General features: G+C 36.2%; 1 protein-coding gene across 2 annotated transcripts in view; it reads right to left on the reverse strand.

Annotated features, from left to right (window-relative positions):
* The window catches only part of LOC127859512 (DNA topoisomerase 2-binding protein 1-like), a 128,942-nt gene that overhangs the window by 92,214 nt on the left and 14,504 nt on the right, over positions 1-22,224 (reverse strand). For both annotated transcript variants that reach the window (XM_052397009.1, XM_052397010.1), the window contains exons 5-13: positions 20,991-21,077; positions 20,097-20,204; positions 18,921-18,994; positions 14,981-15,108; positions 14,095-14,160; positions 12,840-13,007; positions 11,707-11,885; positions 9,424-9,497; positions 7,765-7,854 (exon numbers count right to left, since the gene is read on the reverse strand). In XM_052397009.1, the coding sequence (XP_052252969.1) occupies positions 7,765-7,854; positions 9,424-9,497; positions 11,707-11,885; positions 12,840-13,007; positions 14,095-14,160; positions 14,981-15,108; positions 18,921-18,994; positions 20,097-20,204; positions 20,991-21,077 (974 nt within the window). The remainder of the gene's footprint in view (positions 1-7,764; positions 7,855-9,423; positions 9,498-11,706; positions 11,886-12,839; positions 13,008-14,094; positions 14,161-14,980; positions 15,109-18,920; positions 18,995-20,096; positions 20,205-20,990; positions 21,078-22,224) is intronic.

Raw genomic sequence — 22,224 nt, forward strand, 5'->3', positions numbered from 1 at the left:
TTGGCCTGTAAGACACATTGGCCTGTAGGACATATTGGCCTGTAAGACACATTGGCCTGTAAGACATATTGGCCTGTAACACAGATTGGCTAACAGGACTCATTATTTATTATGATTTCCGTAACAAGGTTCAACAATAACTTGTATATCATGTATAACAGAAGACTTTGGGACACATCTCAGATTTGATTAGGAAGCAGTGCAACTTTATATTTCCTACAATATATCATAGTTTGCACTATTACGTAGTTAATTATTAAAACATTTATAATAATTAATAATATATAACAAGAGTTCCGCGGTCGGAGATGACCGCATTGAAGCCGGATTTTTTATTTAAATGACAGGAAAGTACCTTTCGTGTTTTTGTCAATGCAATACTTAAATTACTGAAATATTGTTCAAAGGTCAAAATGAAATGTAAGTACTTTTCAAGGCATGAGCAAACCTTGTGTTATGTTTTGAATGCATGCATATACATGAACAACAATAACATTTAAGGTCACAAATATGAACTTGAATTGACAATTAGGAAAGTTTGATCTCAATTTTTTTATTAGCAAATTAGTAACATATTGTTTGAAGTTTCCATCAATTTCATTATCAAATGTAAGAAAATAAACTTAGATGAAATAATACTATTTATTGTTTTGCTTTCACATACCTACACAGAAATCCAGACATTTTTACATTCAAGGTCACAGTGACCTTGACCTTAGAATGAATGACCTTGAAATGACCAGTGGTCATCTAAGTGTGCTTGCAAACCTTCATGTCAAGTTTGAAGACTCTATGTCCAAGCATACCAAAGTTATAACAATTTTAACATTTTAACATTTAAGGTCACAGTGACCTTGACCTTCAAATGAATGACATTGAAATGACCAGTGGTCATCTTCTAGTACTGGCCAATCTTTATTTCAAGTTTGAAGACTCTAGGTACAAGCATACCAAAGTTATAACATGAAATAAGAACTTTAACATTTTTACATTCAAGGTCACAGTGACCTTGACCTTCAAATGAATGACCTTGAAATGTCCAGTGGTTACTTACTAGTTCTGGCCAACCTTCATGTCAAGTTTCAAGACTCTAGGTCCAAGCATACCAAAGTTATAACAACTTTAACATTTTTACATTCAAGGTCACAGTGACCTTGACCTTCAAATGAATGACCTTGAAATGTCCAGTGGTTACTTACTAGTTCTGGCCAACCTTCATGTCAAGTTTCAAGACTCTAGGTCCAAGCATACCAAAGTTATAACAACTTTAACATTTTTATATTGAAGGTCACAGTGACCTTCACCTTCAAATGAATGACCTTGAAATGACCAGTGGTCATCTGTTAATCCTGGCCAACCTTCATGTCAAGTTTGAAGACTCTAGGTCCAAGCATACCAAAGTTATACCATGAAATAAGAACTTTAACATTTTTACATTCAAGGTCACAGTGACCTTGACCTTCAAATGAATGACCTTGAAATGACCAGTGGTTACTAACTAGTTATGGCCAACCTTCATGTCAAGTTTCAAGACTCTAGGTCCAAGCATACCAAAGTTATAACAACTTTAACATTTTTTATATTGAAGGTCACAGTGACCTTGACCTTCAAATGAATGACCTTGAAATGACCAGTGGTCATCTGTTAATCCTGGCCAACCTTCATGTCAAGTTTGAAGACTCTAGGTCCAAGCATACCAAAGTTATACCATGAAATAAGAACTTTAACATTTTCGAGCACGCCGCCACCCCGCCCGCCCGCCCGCCCCCCCCCGCCCGCCCGACAACATCAATCTATAAGCCGAGATTTTTTCGAAAAAAATCCGGCTAAAAATTATTTATTTCATAGCAAGTAGTAAATCTTTGTCAAACATAGCTTCTTGAAAGTTTTATATCTGAAGTCCAGGAATTAGTTCATATTAAAATCTTAATCTTCAAAATAAACACAAAATGTATCAATCACAAACATTTATTGAAATGCTCAAATAAGTAACGCTTGATACATGAAAAATTTATACAATTATGAAACAAGACTATTGCCAAGCAATAAAAGTCCCCAACCTACGCAGGCTCCACCATTTTCAGCAATATATGTCAGGGAATAATCTAGAATTTACTATCTATAGGTCCCTGAACTCACAGATTTTAGACCAATGAGTCCCAGGCAAAAATTAATGAGTCCACCTTGAAGAAGAATGGGTCCCAAATTTTGAAAGATACCAAGTAGGGAAGAAAATGAGTCTAAATCACACTAGCTCAATAACTATAGTTTGCATTAAACTTTTAATAATCTCAAAAACATGTTGAAACCCAAAAAAACGAATTCAGGGTAATCACTATCTTGCTTGCCTTCACATAGGCTATAACATTATCTGTTACATGAATGTAACCTGTTACAACATTTCAACTTGATTCAAATCGATGATAATATTATTGTTAACATCCGAATTGCGAGCTTGATAATATTATTGTTAACTCTTTCAGTGCGGGAACCGAATTTTGAAGGCCTTTGCAAACAGTTTGGATCCAGATGAGACGCCACAAAACGTGGCGTCTCATCTGGATCCAAACTGTTTGCTATTCTGATAGTATTTTTTTTTTTAAAAAACGAAGAAATGCTAATTGTAGAAATTCAGCAGACGACATTTTAGCAGACGATAAATTTCCCAGCATGCAAAGGGTTAACGTCCAAATTACGAGCCGTTGACCTACTGTTATAAAAGTTGAGAGTTGTTTGTTTTAGATTCAGCTTCAACACCTTATTTCGAAGGAATTTTTTCTGTATTATTTATGACTAAGTTAACCCTTTGCATGCTGGGAAATTTGTCGTCTGCTTAAATGTCGTCTGCAGAATTTCTAAAATTAGCATTTTCTTCAATTTTTTTCAAAGAATACTATCAGAATAGCAAACAGTTTGGATCCTGATGAGACGCCACGTTCTGTGGCGTCTCATCTGGATCCAAACTGTTTGCAAAGGCCTTTAAAATTCAGCTCCAGCGCTTTAAGGGTTAAAGCAGGTTTTCATCCGGGGACTCTAGAAAATATCATAACACACTATTTAAAAGGTCGATTCTAATTGGTTCGTATTATACAGCAGCAGCTCGACTAGAGCCAATCAAAAGACTTGTTGCAGTCTTCAAGCCTCATTCCGTTAAACTCAGCTTTCATCACTACACATTTGACTCATACCCAAGATGGTTCGTACTTATCGTGATTCAAGTATGCGTTAACAGATTCATTTCAGCAATGCGTCCGAGTGGACACACATATTTCAAAACAAAGTCTATTTTGATAATTTTGCGTCATAGACGAGGGACCCGCATGTAGATCATACCCTGATTTGTAATTTATTTGTTGCCATAGCAACCAGAATTGTTGACATAGGAACACAATGAAATGATGTGCATAATCTCCATATTGCCATCAATCCATGTTTCAATTTTCATGAAAAATATGAAGAACTTTTAAAGTTATCGCAGGATCCACCATTTTCAGCAATATTTCTAGTCTACTCAATGCCATAGCAACCAGAATTCTTGATGTAGGAACAAAACAAGGGACAAAATTGTCACAAAACCATGTTTTCAATAAAAAGAAGTCTGATAAAGGGAGACAACTGCAACTCACAATGTGCAATGCTACTGATTGTTCATCACAATTACCCCCCTTGTTTCAAAATCAATCTGCAGGCTTTCCAGCAGCACCTTTGAAAAAACTAGGAGAAAACTAGGACAATTATTTACAAAAAACTAGGAAAAAACTATGAAAATATAGGAAGGTTGAAACAAAAACTAGGAGTAACTACTAAGAAGTTTATTACCTTTTGGACTTTTCCCTACCTGATTACCACAGTAACAGTTAACATTTCATACAACAGGACTGTTAAGCTGACTAATGGCTATATTCTAGAACGTCACTCAACCTCCACCTCGACTCAACCTTGACTAAGGAAGGCTAGAGGGCACCTTCCGTTAGTTTGGGTCGAGGAAGTGAATGGTATTTGCAGTGTTTACTTAGTTGAGGAGAGCTGGAGGAGTTGACAAAGCATGAATATGTTTTGTTTGGCACCTACTGTATACAATCCATTCAATAGCAAAATGTCAAAATAATTGGTTTACAACAATAAACATGTGTAATTTACATATTCAAAAGTGTGAAAAAATGTTTGTTTTCAATAACACGAGCAACCCTATTTTTGTTGCGACCCTAAAATTTGCTTTGCTATTTTGAATCGACTTTGTAACAGAAAATTGTTTGTTTCGGGGCATTTTCTGATGTCCAACTTTACATAGTTAGAAAGGATGTTGCCAAGACCAGTGATTATTTTTGCCCAAAATTACCGCCGATATTCGGCTGCTTCCCAATTGCAAAAAATGATGTTTTTTCCCAAAAATCTGACCAAAATTTCCCAAAAAATGACCAAATTTTCCCAATAAAGCCAATAACATTACAATGTCATTTAGGCCTAGCGTTAATTTCATAGAACGAGTGCTGATCGAGCTTGTCGAGTCTTCGCCGAATGACAACTGACTTACGAATGTTCGCGAATGTAGCCGAACACGATTTTACGTTGCTATCCACACATCTCTCTCTATATTGCGGAGGATACTGACGATAGTCAATGTATCCCGATTGTTAACGCCTGTTTTTACACACATCCAAGATGGCGGCAAGCAGACGAGAAGTTTGCGATGAGCAGCGAAAATGATAAATAACACTAAAATTAACAGCTGATATCACATGGTTATTAGGAGATAATTTAATGTGTGTGTCAATTAACGCAAAATACTATTTTTGAGATGAACAACAACAAATATTTATTAGAAATGTTCACAGTGAATGTGCGTCACGGAAATCTGTGTTGGGAAATTGGTGTTCACAAAGTTTAAGCATTTAAGACGAGAACCGTTCAAAAATGGAAAGAGACAAACATGATTTGATTTATATGTTAGTGGATCTGTGTATATTCAGATTCATATGCATATTCTGCTTTATTATGTTTGTCACGCTGTATAGTTTGGTGAAATAGCATTGAACTGAGGATGTCACTTGTGCAAGATATTAAAAGGTAAACAAATGAAATGTATTATTTTAGCTCCATTTAATCCAACATTAACACAGCAAGAACACAAAAGCGTGTTTGTTAATATTTGTTAATGTTTTCACCATATCATATTTTACTTTAAAAAACATCCTGAATTAAATTCATACTCTTAAAGAGATTATGATTAAATCATAATGGTACATGTATATTGAAGAATCTATAGATTATTGCAAGTTTAATATGCATGTGGAAGGATATTAACTAAACGTTGTAAGAAGACATGAAAGCAACACTTTATAATATAAAAATGCTGTCAAACATGAACTTAGCAATTTTTATTCTGTTCTTATAATCATATTTATAATGTTTCCCAATTTCATGGTTTATTGCGCTATTTTTCCCAATTTCATGGTTTATTGCGCTAATTTTCCCAATCCAAATGCCACAGGCTGTAACAAAAAAAAGCAAAAAAAATCACTGAAGACATTATGAAGATTTCTGTCTATGGACATTGTTGGTGCATTATGAAGTAGCTTGTTTTAAAGTAAACAGGTTCAATGAAAAACAAACAAAAATACGCTGACCTAACTTCCCTTATTTTTTTGGCGATTTTAGTGGAAACAAACACCTTTTTTATCATATACTAGTTATACATTACAACCAAATTTTTTTTTATTGAAAACAATTTCATTAATGGTTTTGTTCAATATGGTATGTGACAAATGTTAATGCTATGATATAAGAACACCACTTGTTTTTTGACTGCTTGCATTGACAAAAATATTGTGTATATTTCAGTGATTCTATAGGTATTTAAATTTTTTATTCTTTACGTATACAACTTGATAAAAAATAGTCAAAAGACAAATGCGTACGAATATAACAAGGGAATGGGTAGCATATTCAAAGCGCGACTTGACCAGAAACATGATTACTAGTAGTATCATCATTATTGGTTTTGTAGATTCAAAGTCTTTAGTGTGTGGCCTCAGTAAGTAGCCACAATATCTGCACGGTCTGCAATACAATAAAACTATGGTATGCTATTAATACTTGCTATTCTTACTATAAGGATTCTATCTACTATGTCGAAAATAATAAATTTTCCTAACACTTATGAAACAACATCACAAACTAAAAAGCCATAGACCTGAACTCAATCACACCATAAGCATGTACGAAAGATCCTTTTAAAATGTAAATATGTGATGTGATACAATCGGACTAACAAATGTATATTCATTACAGGTTAGAGGTTATGTGCTGGCTTTATAACATTGATTAAACACTGTTAAAATTATGTTGGGTAAGTATGATTTAATGCAGCTTCCACTTTGATTTATGAAATTAAAATCATTTTTCGGCATGAACATGTACTTTTCTCATATTCATTTAAGTGATTTTAACATATATCTATCTGTGATAGTTTTATCACAATATGTTTAAAGAACACCAAATATTCAAGAAAAAAGAACAGAGTGGCGAAACAGTTCATTTAATGCAGCTCGAACAATTATGCGCTTTATGCCGACATTGAAAAGGTTTATACATATACATTTTCAAACAGCAACCATTGCATTTGTGTGTACGTAGAATCAGAGCATAAAGAATGATTTTGGTCTGAATCGTTAACCCTTTGCATGCTGGGAAATTTGTCGTCTGCTAAAATGTCGTCTGCAGAATTTCTAAAAATAGCATTTTCTTCGATTTTTTTTCAAAGAATACTATCAGAATAGCAAACAGTTTGGATCCTGATGAGACGCCACGTTCTGTGGTGTCTCATCTGGATCCAAACTGTTTGCAAAGACCTTTAAAATTTGGTTCCCGCACTGAAAGGGTTAAACTGCGACAGGTTATAATAATGAGCAATAATGACAGATCGGCTTGGTCAGTAAATATAAATTTAGTATTACAGTGTACATGCATCATCTACATGAAACTATTTAAAAAATTGATTTAATTGAGGTTGGGTTAAGTGGAGAAACGTTTCAGAATATATAGCCATAAGTTTTCATTTGTAGTCATCACAGAGCTCAGTCCAACTTTCAAGTATACATATGAAGGCTAGACTATGTGACCAGTGACACCAGACCCCACAGACTACAAAATATTGTAAGCTCAACAACCTGAAGGTCCTGTTTTGAAACAAAATCTCTAAAACACATTAAAAGACAGTTTTAACTTATCCCAAAAAGTTCCAAATTAATGAAAAACTAGGAAATACTACGAGGTTTTAGACAAAACTAGTAAAAACTAGGAGCACATTTAAAAAACTAGGAAAAATTAGGAACGCTGGAAAGCCTGAATCTGTTTTTCGACCCAGTGACCTAGTTTTTGACCCGGCATGACCCATATTTGAACTTGACCTAGATATTGTCTATATACAACTTCTGACCAAGTTTCGTAAAGATCGCATGAAAACTATTTGAATTAGAGAGCGGACAAGCTTGTACCGCCCGCCAGCCAGCCCGCCCGCATTCGCCAATCTAAAAACCAGTTTTTTCCTTCGGAAAACCTGGTTTATGAAATGACGTGCATAATCTCCATATTGCCATCTGTCCATGTGTCAAGTTTCATGAAAAAATATGAAGAACTTTTTAAGTTATCACAGGATCCATAAAAGTGTGACAGACTGACAGACACATAGAGCGCAAACCATAAGTCCCTCTCCGGTTTCATGATGTTCAAGTCCCATGAGGGCACAACTTCTTTGATTCTCACCTGTTAAGCAGGGATTTCACCTGCTCAATGTCACTAGCTATCAGCTCCCCCACAACCATGTGGGTGAGGTTCTCTGTGATCTGATTAAACCTGCAAAGAGCACACAAAAAATACAAATTTAATCTACATGGGTCACAGACAAAATACAAATTGAACCTGCATGCGGCACAGACAAAATACAGATTGAACCTGCATGGGGCACAGACAAAATACAGATTGAACCTGCATGTGGCACAGACAAAATACAGATTGAACCTGCATGCGGCACAGACAAAATACAGATTGAACCTGCATGGGGCACAGACAAAATACAGATTGAACCTGCATGCGGCACAGACAAAATACAGATTGAACCTGCATGGGGCACAGACAAAATACAAATTGAACCTGCATGCGGCACAGACAAAATACAAATTGAACCTGCATGCGGCACAGACAAAATACAGATTGAACCTGCATGCGGCACAGACAAAATACAAATTGAACCTGCATGGGGCACAGACAAAATACAGATTGAACCTGCATGGGGCACAGACAAAATACAAATTGAACCTGCATGGGGCACAGACAAAATACAGATTTAACCTGCATGGGGCACAGACAAAATACAGATTGAACCTGCATGCGGCACAGACAAAATACAAATTGAACCTGCATGGGGCACAGACAAAATACAGATTGAACCTGCATGGGGCACAGACAAAATACAAATTGAACCTGCATGGGGCACAGACAAAATACAGATTGAACCTGCATGCAGCACAGACAAAATACAGATGCGGTTTGCACTAATTTAAGCCTTGTTTTGGGAAAACTGGACTCAATGCATGTGCGTAAAGAGCTGTCCCAGATTAACCTTAGCTTATAATTGAGTAATTAATTATTATTAATTTGATTAAACTTCTTGTTCCAAGGAAGTCTCTTCTTAACTTTAATCCAGTCTAGGCTGAAAATGTTGTCCCTGATAAACCTGTATGGACTGCACAGGTTAATATGGAATGGCACATGCATTAAGCCCAGTTTTCCCAGAACAAGGCTCACACGTTGATAATATCACAACTTGAACTTTGGCAACAACATGATTTATACCCACCACACCGAACTTTGTCAAATTATGTTCATGGGCAAACTACTCAGAAAAGTGTGATTCTGTGAGCTTGGTCAAAAAAATAACCGTACAAGCTTTCTCAAATTTGTTTCCGGAGGTATCACAAGGCCATGCCTTTAAACCAGGTGTTTAACTGGTTTGCAATTAATTTACAATTCAAAGTCAGAAAACAATTAAAGCCTCACTACTGAATGCTTGCAAGAACATGGTGCTTCGTTAAATAAACCATGATACCCACTTGTGGGAGCCTTGTCCATATTGATTCATAGGTCAATTTGAAGGTCATAATTAGATAAGGGTGCTAACCCTTTGCATGCTGGGAAATTTGTCGTCTGCTAAAATGTTGTCTGCTGAATTTCTAAAATAAGCATTCTCTTTGATTTTTTTTTCAAAGAATACTATCAGAATAGCAAACAGTTTGGATACTGATGAGACGCCACGTTCTGTGGCATCTCATCTGGATTCAAACTGTTTGCAAAGGCCTTCAAAATTCAGTTCCAGCACTGAAAGAGATGAGGGTGTGGTGATAGTGTTCAAAGACAGCAACCTACCTGGTTCCACCTCCAGCATTGATAATCTTTCTCAGCCTTTCTAAAGAGGCCCCGCGAAAACCACTCAAGAAAATCTGAATATAAACAGACACAAACATGGGGTGTTATTTTATCCATTCCTATCTAAACATACAGAGACAGGGTTTATTTAAGCATGAGCAATAATCAAATAAAGGCTATATCCCCTCAGAAATGTTCTTTATGTTCATGAAGGTTACACACAAATTAAAACTTATAACTGGAAATATAATTCATTTTGAGTAATATCGCTTAAAAATAATCCCTTACTGGATTTCCGAGCAATTTTTCCGGTACTTGAAGGCCAGGGTCCCTATCCCAAGTTTATAAAGAACCTGATAGACACCACTTGATTGGGGTAAAAAACTTGTTTTCTCAAAAAGCTCTAATAACAGGTTAGAAATACAGCCAAGTTCAACATATGAGCTCCAATAACAAGCTTAAAATACAGCCAAGTTCAACATATGAGCTCTATAACAAGCTTAAAATACAGCCAAGTTCAACATATGAGATCTAATAACAAGCACAAAATACAGCCAAGTTCAACATATGAGCTCAAGACTACAAGCTCAAAATACAGCCAAGTTCAACATATGAGCTCCAATTACAAGCTTAAAATACAGCCAACTTCAACACATGAGCTCCAATTACTAGCTTAAAATACAGCCAAGTTCAACATATGAGTTCCAACTACAAGCTTAAAATACAGCTCAGTTCATCACATGAACTCCATTTGCAAACCTAAAATACAGCCAAGTTCATCATAATGAGCTCCAATAACTAGTGCAAATTATAGCCAAGTTCATGCAATGAGCTCCAATAACTGAAACATACAGCCAGTAGTTTTTTTCAAGGATTCCATTCTTGTGCAGAGATCAACTCAATTAACATAGACTTTGATATAAAGAATATATGTGAATTAAGAGCCCCAACTTGGATATTATTTGATGCACATTCTTACTTTTAGATTGCCTTTTTTTTATTCCAGCTAAAAAAGCAATAAAAACAGTTTAAAATAATAAAAACTGTTGTGTCATTACTTTTTTTGTTATAAAGACACTACAAACTAAATCTTTAATAAATTTGCCATACATTTTAAAATAATGTAAACCCCCAAATCAAAATTCAGCCTTTTTAATTACTTTGATAACAGACTGTTCCATTATCACCCCCTCATGTTTTTGAGCTAGGTGTCATTTACTATTTAAATATAAAAAAATAAAATGTATTTAAAACCCTATCTAGAAAGTGGTGTTTTTTTTAATCCAATTTGGGGCCAAAATTCGGCTTCATTTCCAATCTCAAAAAGTATACATATTTCACAAATCATTGCATTAAATTTCCAAATGAAGGTTTCCAACAAAACAGGAGTTCCGTGGTCAGAGATATATGCCCTCCTCCCCAAACACGGCTTTGAACTAGTGACCCCAATTTCAATACAAAACCCTAGGTGATTTGTTCTAATGTGCAGGGACCCTGGCAATATCCCACCAATGGTAAAAACAGGAGCTGTGTTTATGAAACACAATGCCCCCTACTGCGCTTTGAAGCAGCACAGCAGCTATTTTAGAAACAAGGTGATATTTTGAATTTAAAGGTCACAGTGACCTTGACCTTTGACCTAGTGACCTCAAACTATGTTTGATTGTAGATCTCAATGAGATGCATGCACATTGTTTAGTTTAAAGAACATACACCCAAGAGTTTTCATTTTATGAGCAAAGTTTTGGGACAGACACACACATACAATGACAGACAGATAGAAAGGCCAAAAACAATATACCCCCTGATCATTCGATCTGGGGGCTTAAAAACACTGCTAACAGTGCCAAACTAATTTTTTCCCAGAACAAGGTTCATTCAAATCCCTATCTAACAAGCAAATTCGTTGAATTGATATCCCCCGCCATTATACTTCTGGACACAAAAGTTTTCTGGACGGATGGACAATGCCAACCTGCATCATCCTCTTATCCATATATATACTCATACCAAGTTTCAATGAAATCTGGCAATTTTGTTTTTCAACATACAAAGGGCCATAACACCGTTATTAACAGATGGTGTACAATGCCATTTGGCGTGCATTATTCTCTTATCCATTTATATATATATATATACTCATACTAAGTTTCAATGAAATCCGCCAAAGCGCTTCCAAGATATGGCTCCGGACACAAAAGTGCCGGAAAGACGGAAGGATGGACGGACAACGCCAAAACAATATCCCCCCGCCTATGACGGGGGATAACAATTACAAAATACCTTGCAACCATCCAGGAACATGTCAGCTGGGGTCTTGGTAAGGTCAAGGTTATCAGTAGGGTCATCGAGTCTTGTGACCGCGTTGTTGTCAAGACGTGTCATCATGCTGGTGGAGTTTGCCGTCTCGTTGACGTTTGCCATGGATATCATGGAGATGTTACTGATGTCGTTGATAGCTCCTGGAATAAGCCGGGGGTCAAAATTCATAAAGGACATGAAATAGAACAGGGGTCATTATTCATAAAAGTTATGAAATAGGCCAGCGGTCATTATTCATTAAGGTCATAAATTAAACCAGGGGTCATTATTCATTAAGTTCAAATTTTAATAATCAAGGAGTCATTATAATTAAAGTTCCTGGAATAATCAAGGAGTCATTATCATTTAAGTTCCTGGAATAATCCAAGTGTCATTAGTAATAAAGTTCCTGGAATAAGCCAACAGGAATTATTTAAATAACACCTAAAATAAGCCAATGGTCATTAATAAAGCAACTGGTATATTCCTGGGGTTATTATTCATAAAGCACTGGAATAAGTCAGCGGTAATTATTAATAAGGTAATGCAATAAAGCATTATAAACACACAAAAACTGGAATAAGCCTGGGGTCATTATTAATAAAGCACTGGAATAAGTCAGAGGTCATTATTTATAAGGTAATGGAATAAGGCATTATACACAAATAAACTGGAACAAGCCAGGGTCAATATTCATGAAGTTCCTGAAATAAGCCAGGGGTCATTATAAACAAGGCTATTGTCAAGCAATATGGTCCCCTACAGGCTCCACCATTGTCAGAAATTCCACCATTTTCAGATTTTTTTGTTTTGTTGCCATAGCAAACACAATTTTTGACGTAGGAACAAAATGAAATGACGTGCAAAATGTCCATATTGCCATCTATCCATGTTGCAAGTTTCATGAAAAAATATTAAGAACTTTTAAAGTTATCGCAGGATCCAGAAAAGTGTGATGGACTGACTGACTGATAGACAGACGGAGTGCAAACCATAAGTCCCCTCCGGTGAAACCAGTAGGGGACAAATAAAGCTCTTGGAATAATCCTGTACACATTATACCCCACTCCCCCCTCCCCCACCACCACCACCACCAACAGGCCTTCTATAAATACCTGTCATGCTCTGCCTTTCTGGCGTTGAGGTCTTCATGCCCGTGGGCCCTCCCTCCTCCAGCCCGTAATCCTGCGGGCTCAGACAGTAGCCACGCTCTATGGAGTCGTACAGCCACTCTGTCCGCACTATGCTAAGCTCCCACTTCTTGGCAAACTGGTACTTCTGACCTAGGATGCCATTAATAATGGACTCAAGAAGCTCAAGACTCAAGAAGACCCTTTCCCACTCATAGGCAAAGTGAAAATGGCTATAATGTGCAAACAGCATTAAACCAGAACAGCCTGAGAGTAACTCACAGTCTGTTCAGGTTTTATGCTGTTTACTGCTCATCCATATACAAGAGTTGGAAATGAAGCCTTTAAAACTTGAATCTGGTAAGACAGGTCTTTAATTACATTAAACTTTCTAAGGCACTACAAATGCGTCAAAATAGGTATCTATGTGGTAAAGGGTTAAATAAGCTATAGATTTTTGATGCAATCAAGATTAAATAACTAGGTTTAAATCAAAATTAATCATATATCATCCGCGCTCTGGGAAAATGGGTGTGGTACGAAGTGGTTTAGGATGAATCGGCTCGATACCGTGATTCCGGCTGTGAAAAACCCCGTTAGCTCTCTCTTCCTGTGCGCCATTTTGAAATCAACAAGCTGAAGTCGTAAAGACTAGTTAATCACCAAATATCCATGGTTATTCCGTGGCATCACTCTAGAGGATTGATTGCGGGACTACCCTTGTACTTTAGGTGAGTACAACAATGGGGCTTAATGCATGTGCGCAAAGTGTAACCCCAGATAAGCAGTCATCACAGGCTTATCAGTGACAACACTTTCTGTCTAGAGTCGAGCTTTGGGAAAACAGGGCAGAATGCATGTGCGTAAAGTGTCTTCCAAGATAGGCACAATCAAAATATGAGCCTTATGCTAGGAAAACTGGGCTTAATGCATGTGCATAAAGTGTCTCACTTTCTGCCTATATCAGATTTAAGTTTGGCAGGAAGCAAACTCTTTAAACAAAAAAATCATCAAAAGATTGTCATCCCTGATTAGCCTGTGTGGACTGCAGAGGCTTATATGTGATTTTATGAGACGACACTTTACGCACATGCATAGAACGAAGATTTCCAAGAACAAAGCTCATATTGTGTTTTTGAAGAAGTTTTAAATAACTAAGGAAGGATTGCAACAGATCGTCTATATAGTTTTTAGGAGAAGTGTTTATTGATGAAACAATTTCAATTTTTTTTAATCTTACCTTTTGCTTCATTAATAATCAAATGTGTGCATTCCTTGGCCTTCATTTCACCAGAGTATACGCCACCTAAAAACGCATGGTAAAGGTACAGAATAAATACATGTACAGAATAAAAACACATACGGAATCAGTACAGATCAATTCAGTTCATTTTCCTTCATAAAAAGGCTTTGAGAGTTTTGCAATCAATACAGGAGTAATCTTCTGGCAAGAAACTCTTATCAATTAAAGATTGTGCATTACCTTTAAATACCATTTGTCTGTAAAAATATATCGTTTCATAACCAAAGCCAATTTCAATTTGTCATTCCGTTTTGCAGTATTTAGATCTGTTGATATTTATACAAATTCACATTTGCCGTCCTATAAAAAATGTTTTGAAGAAACCTCACATTCCTCTTCAAATTTATACCAAGTTCCATGATCATAATTTATGTTATCAGCACATTCAGTTGTGTTCCAATATAATTTGGATGATCATATGTCAAAAAGCTCTCTAGTTATTCCACATGAACAAAAACATTCTACCGACCAACTCTCCAACCAATTGTCCTTCGAAAGAGGTCATAATGAAAGCCTTAAATGAAGTTAAAATGAATGCCTTAGTGGAACGATGGTGTGTAACCTTTGCCTTTACAGAAATTTAACTGAATGACTAATTGGAAAGATGGTGTGTAACCTTTGCCTTTAAAGATTAAACTGAATGACTAAGTGGAAAGATAGTGTGTAACCTTTGCCTTTAAAGAGATTAAACTGAATGACTAAGTGGAAAGATGGTGTGTAACCTTTGCCTTCAAAGAGATTAAAATGAATGACTAAATGGAAAGATGGTGTTTTAACTTTGCCTTAAATGCGCTTAAAATTAAGTGGACATTTGTTATGTTACCTTCTTTCTCGATGAGTCTCTTGGCTTCATTCCTGGCAGTGGTGTGTAGCCCAGACACGGTGATCACGCAGCCCTTGAAAATGGGGCACTCGTCCTGCTGGAACTGTTCATCGAGGCCGTGGGCAGCCCTGCATAATGTAACAACCAAGAAAACACTATGATTTCTGTCTACATAAATTAACATTCAATTTTGTAATGCTTTTCACTGATTTGCGTATATCAAAGAAATTCCTTGGGAGTCATTGATTTTTTAGAAAAACTTCAATATAAGCACTTCAAGGACATCATTTTATGAAATGTGACACGAAATCAGTCACCCACAATTAAAAAACACGAGGGCCAAGATGGCCCTAGTTCCCTCACCTGAGAGGAGTCGGTTCATTCAATCATTACCAAACGTCAAACTTGACCTAGATATTGTCCAGACAAACATCCTGGTCAAGTTTTATCATTATTGAACCAAAACTCTGGCATATGGAGTGTTTTTGTTTTTGTAAGATTTAACCTGGTGACCTATATTTTGAGTTGACCCCCCCCCCCCTTACCAAACATCAAACTTTGCTTACAAAAATAAATATTATGAACAAGATTCATAAAATCTGAAACAAAATTGTGACCTCTAGAGTGTTTACAAGGATTTTGTATAAATATATATAGCCAAATAAGGAAAACTGCCCCACCTCCCGGCAGCCATGTTTTTCAACTGACCGGAACCATTTTCAAACTCAACTCTCATATCAAGGAAACAATTGTTCTGACCAAATTTCATGAAAACTGGGCCAAAAATGTGACTTATTGAGTGATCACTCGTTTTCACTATATACGTAAAGAGAAAAATGCCCAACCCACTGGCGGCCATGTTTTTCCACCGATCTGGACAATTTTCGAACTTGTCCGAGATATCAATAAAACCAATGTTTTGACCAACTTTCATGATGATTGGGCTAAAATTGTGACTTCTAGAGTGTTTACAAGGTTTCTCTATAGCCAAATAAGGAAAACTGCCCCCCCCCCCTGCAGCCATGTTATTCAACTGACCGAAACCATTTTCGAACTCAACACTCATGTCAAAGAAACAAATGTTCTGACTAAATTTCATGAAAAAAGGGCCAAAAATGTGACTTCTAGAGTGTTCACATGTTTTCACTATAAACATACAAAAGTGTATAGAGAAAAATGCCCCGCCCACTGGCGGCAATGTTTTTCACCGATCTGGACCATTTTCGATCTCGTCCGAGATATCAATAAAACCAATGTTTTGACCATTTTTCATGATGATTGGGCAAAGTTGTGACTTACAGATTGTTTACAAGGTTTCTCTATAGCCAAATAAGGAAAACTGCCCCACCCCCCCCCCCCTGGCAGCCATGTTATTCAACTGACAGGAACCATTTTCAAACTCAACTCTCATATCAAGGAAACAAATGTTCTGACCAAATTTCATGAAAATTGGGCCCAAAATGTGACTTCTAGAGTGTTCACATGTTTTCACTATATACGTATAGAGAAAAATGCCCCACTGGCGGCCATGTTTTTTCACCGATCTGGACCATTTTCAAACTCATCCGAGATATCAATAAAACCAATGTTTTGACCAACTTTCATGATGACTGGGCAAAAATTGTGACTTTTAGAGTGTTTACAAGGTTTCTCTATAGCCAAATAAGGAAAACTGCCCCGCCCACTGGCGGCCATGTTTTTCAACGGACCGGAACCACTTTTGAACTCGATCAACATATCATTAAGGCAAACATTTTGACAAAGTTACATGAAGATTTGGCATGAAATGTGACTTCTTCAGCGTTTACAAGGTTTTTCTTTTTTTTGACCTATTTTTTGACCCAGCATGACTCAGTTTTGAACTTGATCGAGATATCATTGGGACAAATCTTCTGACCAAGTTTCATGAAGATCGGACATGAAATGTGGCCTCTAGTGTTTACAAACCAAGTGTTTCAGTCATATCATGAATGTCAGTAAACCAACTTCGTTTTCTAGGGTTAACTGGTGTACCAGTACTATTAAAAGTGGTCACACTTATGCCAGTAACTGACAACTGCTATACTTGAGTCAGAGGAAGTGGGAGACAGACCGTAGACAGGATTTCATGACTGATTCCCACGGAAGTTATGTAGCCAAAAGGGACTGAACCAGCTATTAAGGGATCCGCAGACCAGAGCTCAACCAACTGAGCTTGCTAATGTGAGTTTAAGTATGATCATAGGGTTGGGTCTAATATGCAATATATAAAATTGGGATAATAAACATTTTTCAGTTTATTGTAAAGAGATGTCTTTAACCAATGGGTTTAACCAATCTTAAAGGCCTTTGATGGGGGTGAATGACTTAAAAAAATATGAATTGTAACAGTAACAGCATAAATTTCAAAACTAAACAAAACCGTATTATTTACGAATTCGCATATCTTTTTAATGGTAATCCAAATAACACATGAGCTTTTTAAAATTAAATACTAGGACTGTATTCAGCTAAACTAAAACAGCATTACAAGGGGTGTTTTATGAACAAAAAAAAATAATTAAAAGGCAATTGATTTTACTGACACAAACAAATTTATTGATAACAAGGGACAAAATTGTCACAAAACCAGGTTTTCAATGTGAAAAAAAGTCTGATAAAGGAAGACAACTCAAACTAAACTGATTGTTTATAATTAACCCCCTTTGTTTCAAAATAAATCTATTTATAGTCGTGGCGACCTTGACCTTGGAGATATTGACGTAATTCTTTCATGCGACACACCGTCCCATGATGGTGAACAAATGTGCAAAATGGTTTTTAAATCTCACAATGAATGACATAGAAATGGCCCGGACAAGCTCATTTATTGGCATTTTTGACCTTTGAACTCAAAGTGTGACCTTGACCTTAGTTTATCGATGTAATTTTTTCGCTCAACACACCGTCTAATGATGGTGAACAAATGTGCCAAATGATTTTAAAAATCTCACAATGAACGACAAAGTTATGGCACAGACAAGCTTGTTACGCCCATCCGCCCGCCCGCCTACATTCGCCAATCTAATAACCAGTTTTTTCTCCGAAAAACCTGGTTAAAAACAGGTTAGTATTGTATGCTAACACATCACCATGACATACTAGCCTTTTTATAAAAACAGATTTAGCTAAAGCAGAATCGCTAGGCAGCACCACCCCCCTCCCCCCCTGGGCGTGTTCATGCCCCACCACTATAAATTCTATTTTGATGCCTCATCCTTTTTCGGCTCTTTTTCAATTGTCCATGTTCAGATCAAAACATACACAACCAACATGTTTTATTGGCTATTGATGATTTTATTATAAAGTAACAAACATTGAAATTGGTATTTACATTAACAAGAGCACCGCATTACGAATGCCACGCTCGGCTACGGGTGCAGTTTTGCATAAATGAAAGCTTGTCACAATTTTTTTTTAGAGGTCACAGTGACTTTGACCTTTGACCTAGTGACCCAAAATGGGTGTGGCGTGTAGAACTCATCAAGGTGCATCTACATATGAAGTTTCAAAGTTGTAGGTGGAGGCACTTTGATTGTAGAGCCAATGTGCCAATGTTAAGGTTTTAGCACGACGCGGACGGCGGACGTCAGACTAAACGACGAGCTGGCTATGACAATACCTCGGATGTTCTCCGAAAACGCCGAGTTAAAAATGTATTTAATAAGGAATTTGCTTTATGTAATAAATGCTGGCTGGATGCTTATTAATGCTAAATTCTTGAATATAAAAGCGTAAGTGGAAACAGCACAATTAATTCACTTACAATGTACTAAGTTTTTCATAAAACAATTGTTCACCAAAAAGACTGCCTGTCCTTTTTTCAGCCCCCCCCCCCCCCCCCCACACACACACACTGCCATTTTTTTAGTCTGGCTAAGTTGCTGTTTATGTATTTATGATATAACATTATTAAAGGCACCTCAGTTGTGATTTCTGCCATACGTTCTCAATCCACTGGGGCAGCATGATCTGGATACTGCGTGATCCAGCCACCTGAAAATTGGGGAAAATGTGAAAATGGGGAAAATGTGAAAATGGGGAAAATGTGAAAAGGGAAAAAATTGAAAAATGGTGTGAAAATGTCAAAATGTATTTTAGAAATGCTTATGAAAATAAATATGGTTATCTTGACTGTTTCAAACACATCTTGTTTCTGAGATCATATATGGGATTAAACTGTGAAAGCTATTGCAATATGTTAACTGACTTACAAAATAATTGTTTTGACACATGACACGTAATTGGGTAATAATACAGAGATGCTGCTAAATTGTAAACAAATGGTCAATGGCCATTAAATAATACCTTTCTCTCAAATCGTATCTCTTTGTCTAGCGATCAACATGCTAAACCAATCAAGAGTTTTTTGCTCAGAGACAATTGTAAAATTATATTACAGCACGTGCATAGCTCTGCCTTTCAATTTTTATACCGAGAATAAAGGTGGTATTTACTACCTGATGTGCGCGCATTAAATACATGATTTATGCATGATTAATAACAATTTGCAGTTTATCACTCTGCCTTTCTTTGAAGAGCCATGTAAGTTTACCTTGGCTTCTCCGAGAAAAGCCAAGCAGTTTCGATTTACTAAAGTCCTGTACATTTCTTAAAAATGGTGTATGTTTATGTTAACAAAATTTTTAAACTTTATTATTGTCATTATTGTAAAAAGTTTTGTGTTGGATTGTTTCTTGTTATCAGACAATTGCTAGGTAATGTTATGTTTAACTACAGTATTATCTGGATCATTTAATAAAACAAGCAAATTCGTTGAATTGATATCCCCCGCCAATATGCTTCTGGACACAAAAGTGTTATATTTGGCACTCAGCTAAAAAAGCATTTTTTTTAAGATACAAAGGGCCATAACTCCATTATTAACAGATGGTGTACAATGCCATTTGGCGTGCATCATCCTCTTCTCCATATATATACTCACTCTAAGATTCAATGAAATCCGCCAAAGCACTTCCAAGATATGGCTCCGGACACAAAAGTGCCGGACGGACGGACAACTCCAAAACAATATCCTCCGCCTTTGTCAGGGATTAATAAAAATATTAAACAAGATATTTGATCTGATTGTTCATACCAGATATTTACTGCCCCCTACAGCTCCGACCACCAGATGTGTGACACCTTCCGTCAGGTCCTTGGTATACTCGCCCCCCATCAATTCAACCCTCTCTTGTATCATAGTCTGAAATACAAGCAGGATGAAGGTCTATCCGATTTGATGCAACGTAATAATATACTACTCAAAATTTGCTAAAGGTCACTGTTTACAGTATGTGTAATTGTAAGTTCAACCCTAGCTAGATTCAGCCAGCGTCACGCACCAATGTTAAATAAATACATAAAAATAAAATCAAAAATACACAGTCTAATATCGAAACCTTCAAAATAACAATTTAAATTAAATTTAAGATAATGTGAACATAAAAAGTGATCCTTACAAATTTTTTAGTAGTATAGTTACTGCTGCATCTTACTGACTCCGTACCGATACCATGTGTAACCAGTGAGTAAAATATAATTGGGCACAAGCCCAAATGGGGCCCAAAATAAATTTACTACCCTGTATCAAATGCAGGGTCAGTTAAGAAGAATTGGAACTAATTTATCTTGTCAAGCAACCTTCATTTTACATCATCACCGAACAGGAGGAAAGTTCGATATTAATATATATTTTGTAGCAAACTATCCTCTTGTTTACTTTTATGATGTCAATTGACATTATTATCCAAAATTTAAAAGCTATCCACCTAACATGGGAACACACAGAGTAAGTATGTGACCTGGCTGAGCCAATGAAAAACAAACATTCTTTATCACATGAGATAAGATATATTTAGAATAAAAATGAATTTTGGGGCTGGTTGTTTTGTTGTTGTTTTTTTGGAGGTGGAAGAGACTAAAATGTCAGACACCAATATTATTTACCCTTTTTACATGTACTTTATCTGTTAGAAAAACAATTACCTACCCTTTCTGCTTTATCAATATTAGAGCAGCACACCAGTATGTCCTTCATTGCCAGGTTGTATATGGGTCGGTACTTCCGCGGAATGTTCTGCAATCAAATCAATTAAGGGCTCAAGATAAAAGCTTAACTCGTAAGTGTACTGTACACGCTGACCTGTTCGTGAAATAGTATTTTACACGCTTACCTTCAGCTTTGACAGTTTTGCAGCATTCTACTGGTGTGTAAATAAGTAAATATTTCACACTATGGCACGAGTTCATCGAAATGCCAACTTGTTTCTCAAGTGATTTAGTACCCACTATTTACAATACTTTAAGGGTATTCACAATACTGTACAGTCTATAACACACATATCATTCTTATTGTATGCTTTGAAACAATATGAAAGAGTAAATAATTACAATAGAAACATTAGTGGGGTATCAATGAAACATGTTCAAGTCATATAGCATGCAACCTTGTCAGAATTGTTGGCCTTGATCCAGGGCTTTCCTTAGACCTCAAATCTCAAGAGTCAAGGACTCTTGGGACCATATTTTTAAGAGTCAAAATCAAACTTCTAAGAGTCCGAATAATAACGCAGGAGAGTCAATGATTTTTTGCAATTTAAGCAAATTACTGAGATATAATATATAAAAAGCAACAAATTAAAAGATATGTTAACATTTATTTCTTACATTGTACTGTCACTACAACACTATGCATTTTAACACAATATCTCAATGATTAATAAATACAAAACATGTATTCTAATACAACATTTACTTCATGTATACAGCAGAGTAATATGTCATATGTTCTAAACAACATCTCAAAGAGTAATATGTCATATCTTCTCTTACACAACATCTCAGAGAGCAATGTGTCATATGTCCTACAAAACATCTCAAATATTACATACAAAATATGTATTCTAATACAACATTTACTTCATGTATACAGCAAAACAATATGTCATATGTCCTACAAACTAACAATCATTTGTAATTTTCAAGCGTCAAAACCCGGGAGCTCGGGTCAAAGGAAAGCCCTGTGATCAGTATTTATCGTATTATATTTGGAACTTATAAGCCATATTAGCTATTTTTTAAACAACTAATAATCAACAGTTACTGTAATTTACTGATTTTGACCTATAGCAACAGTTTACTGAATTTTACCTATAGCTGTAATTTACTGATTTTTACCTATAGCTGCAATTTACTGAATTTTACCTATAGCTGCAGTTTACTGA

This window comes from Dreissena polymorpha, chromosome 15 (assembly GCF_020536995.1).
Source record: "Dreissena polymorpha isolate Duluth1 chromosome 15, UMN_Dpol_1.0, whole genome shotgun sequence".
In the NCBI taxonomy this organism is placed as follows: Eukaryota; Metazoa; Mollusca; class Bivalvia; order Myida; family Dreissenidae; genus Dreissena; species Dreissena polymorpha.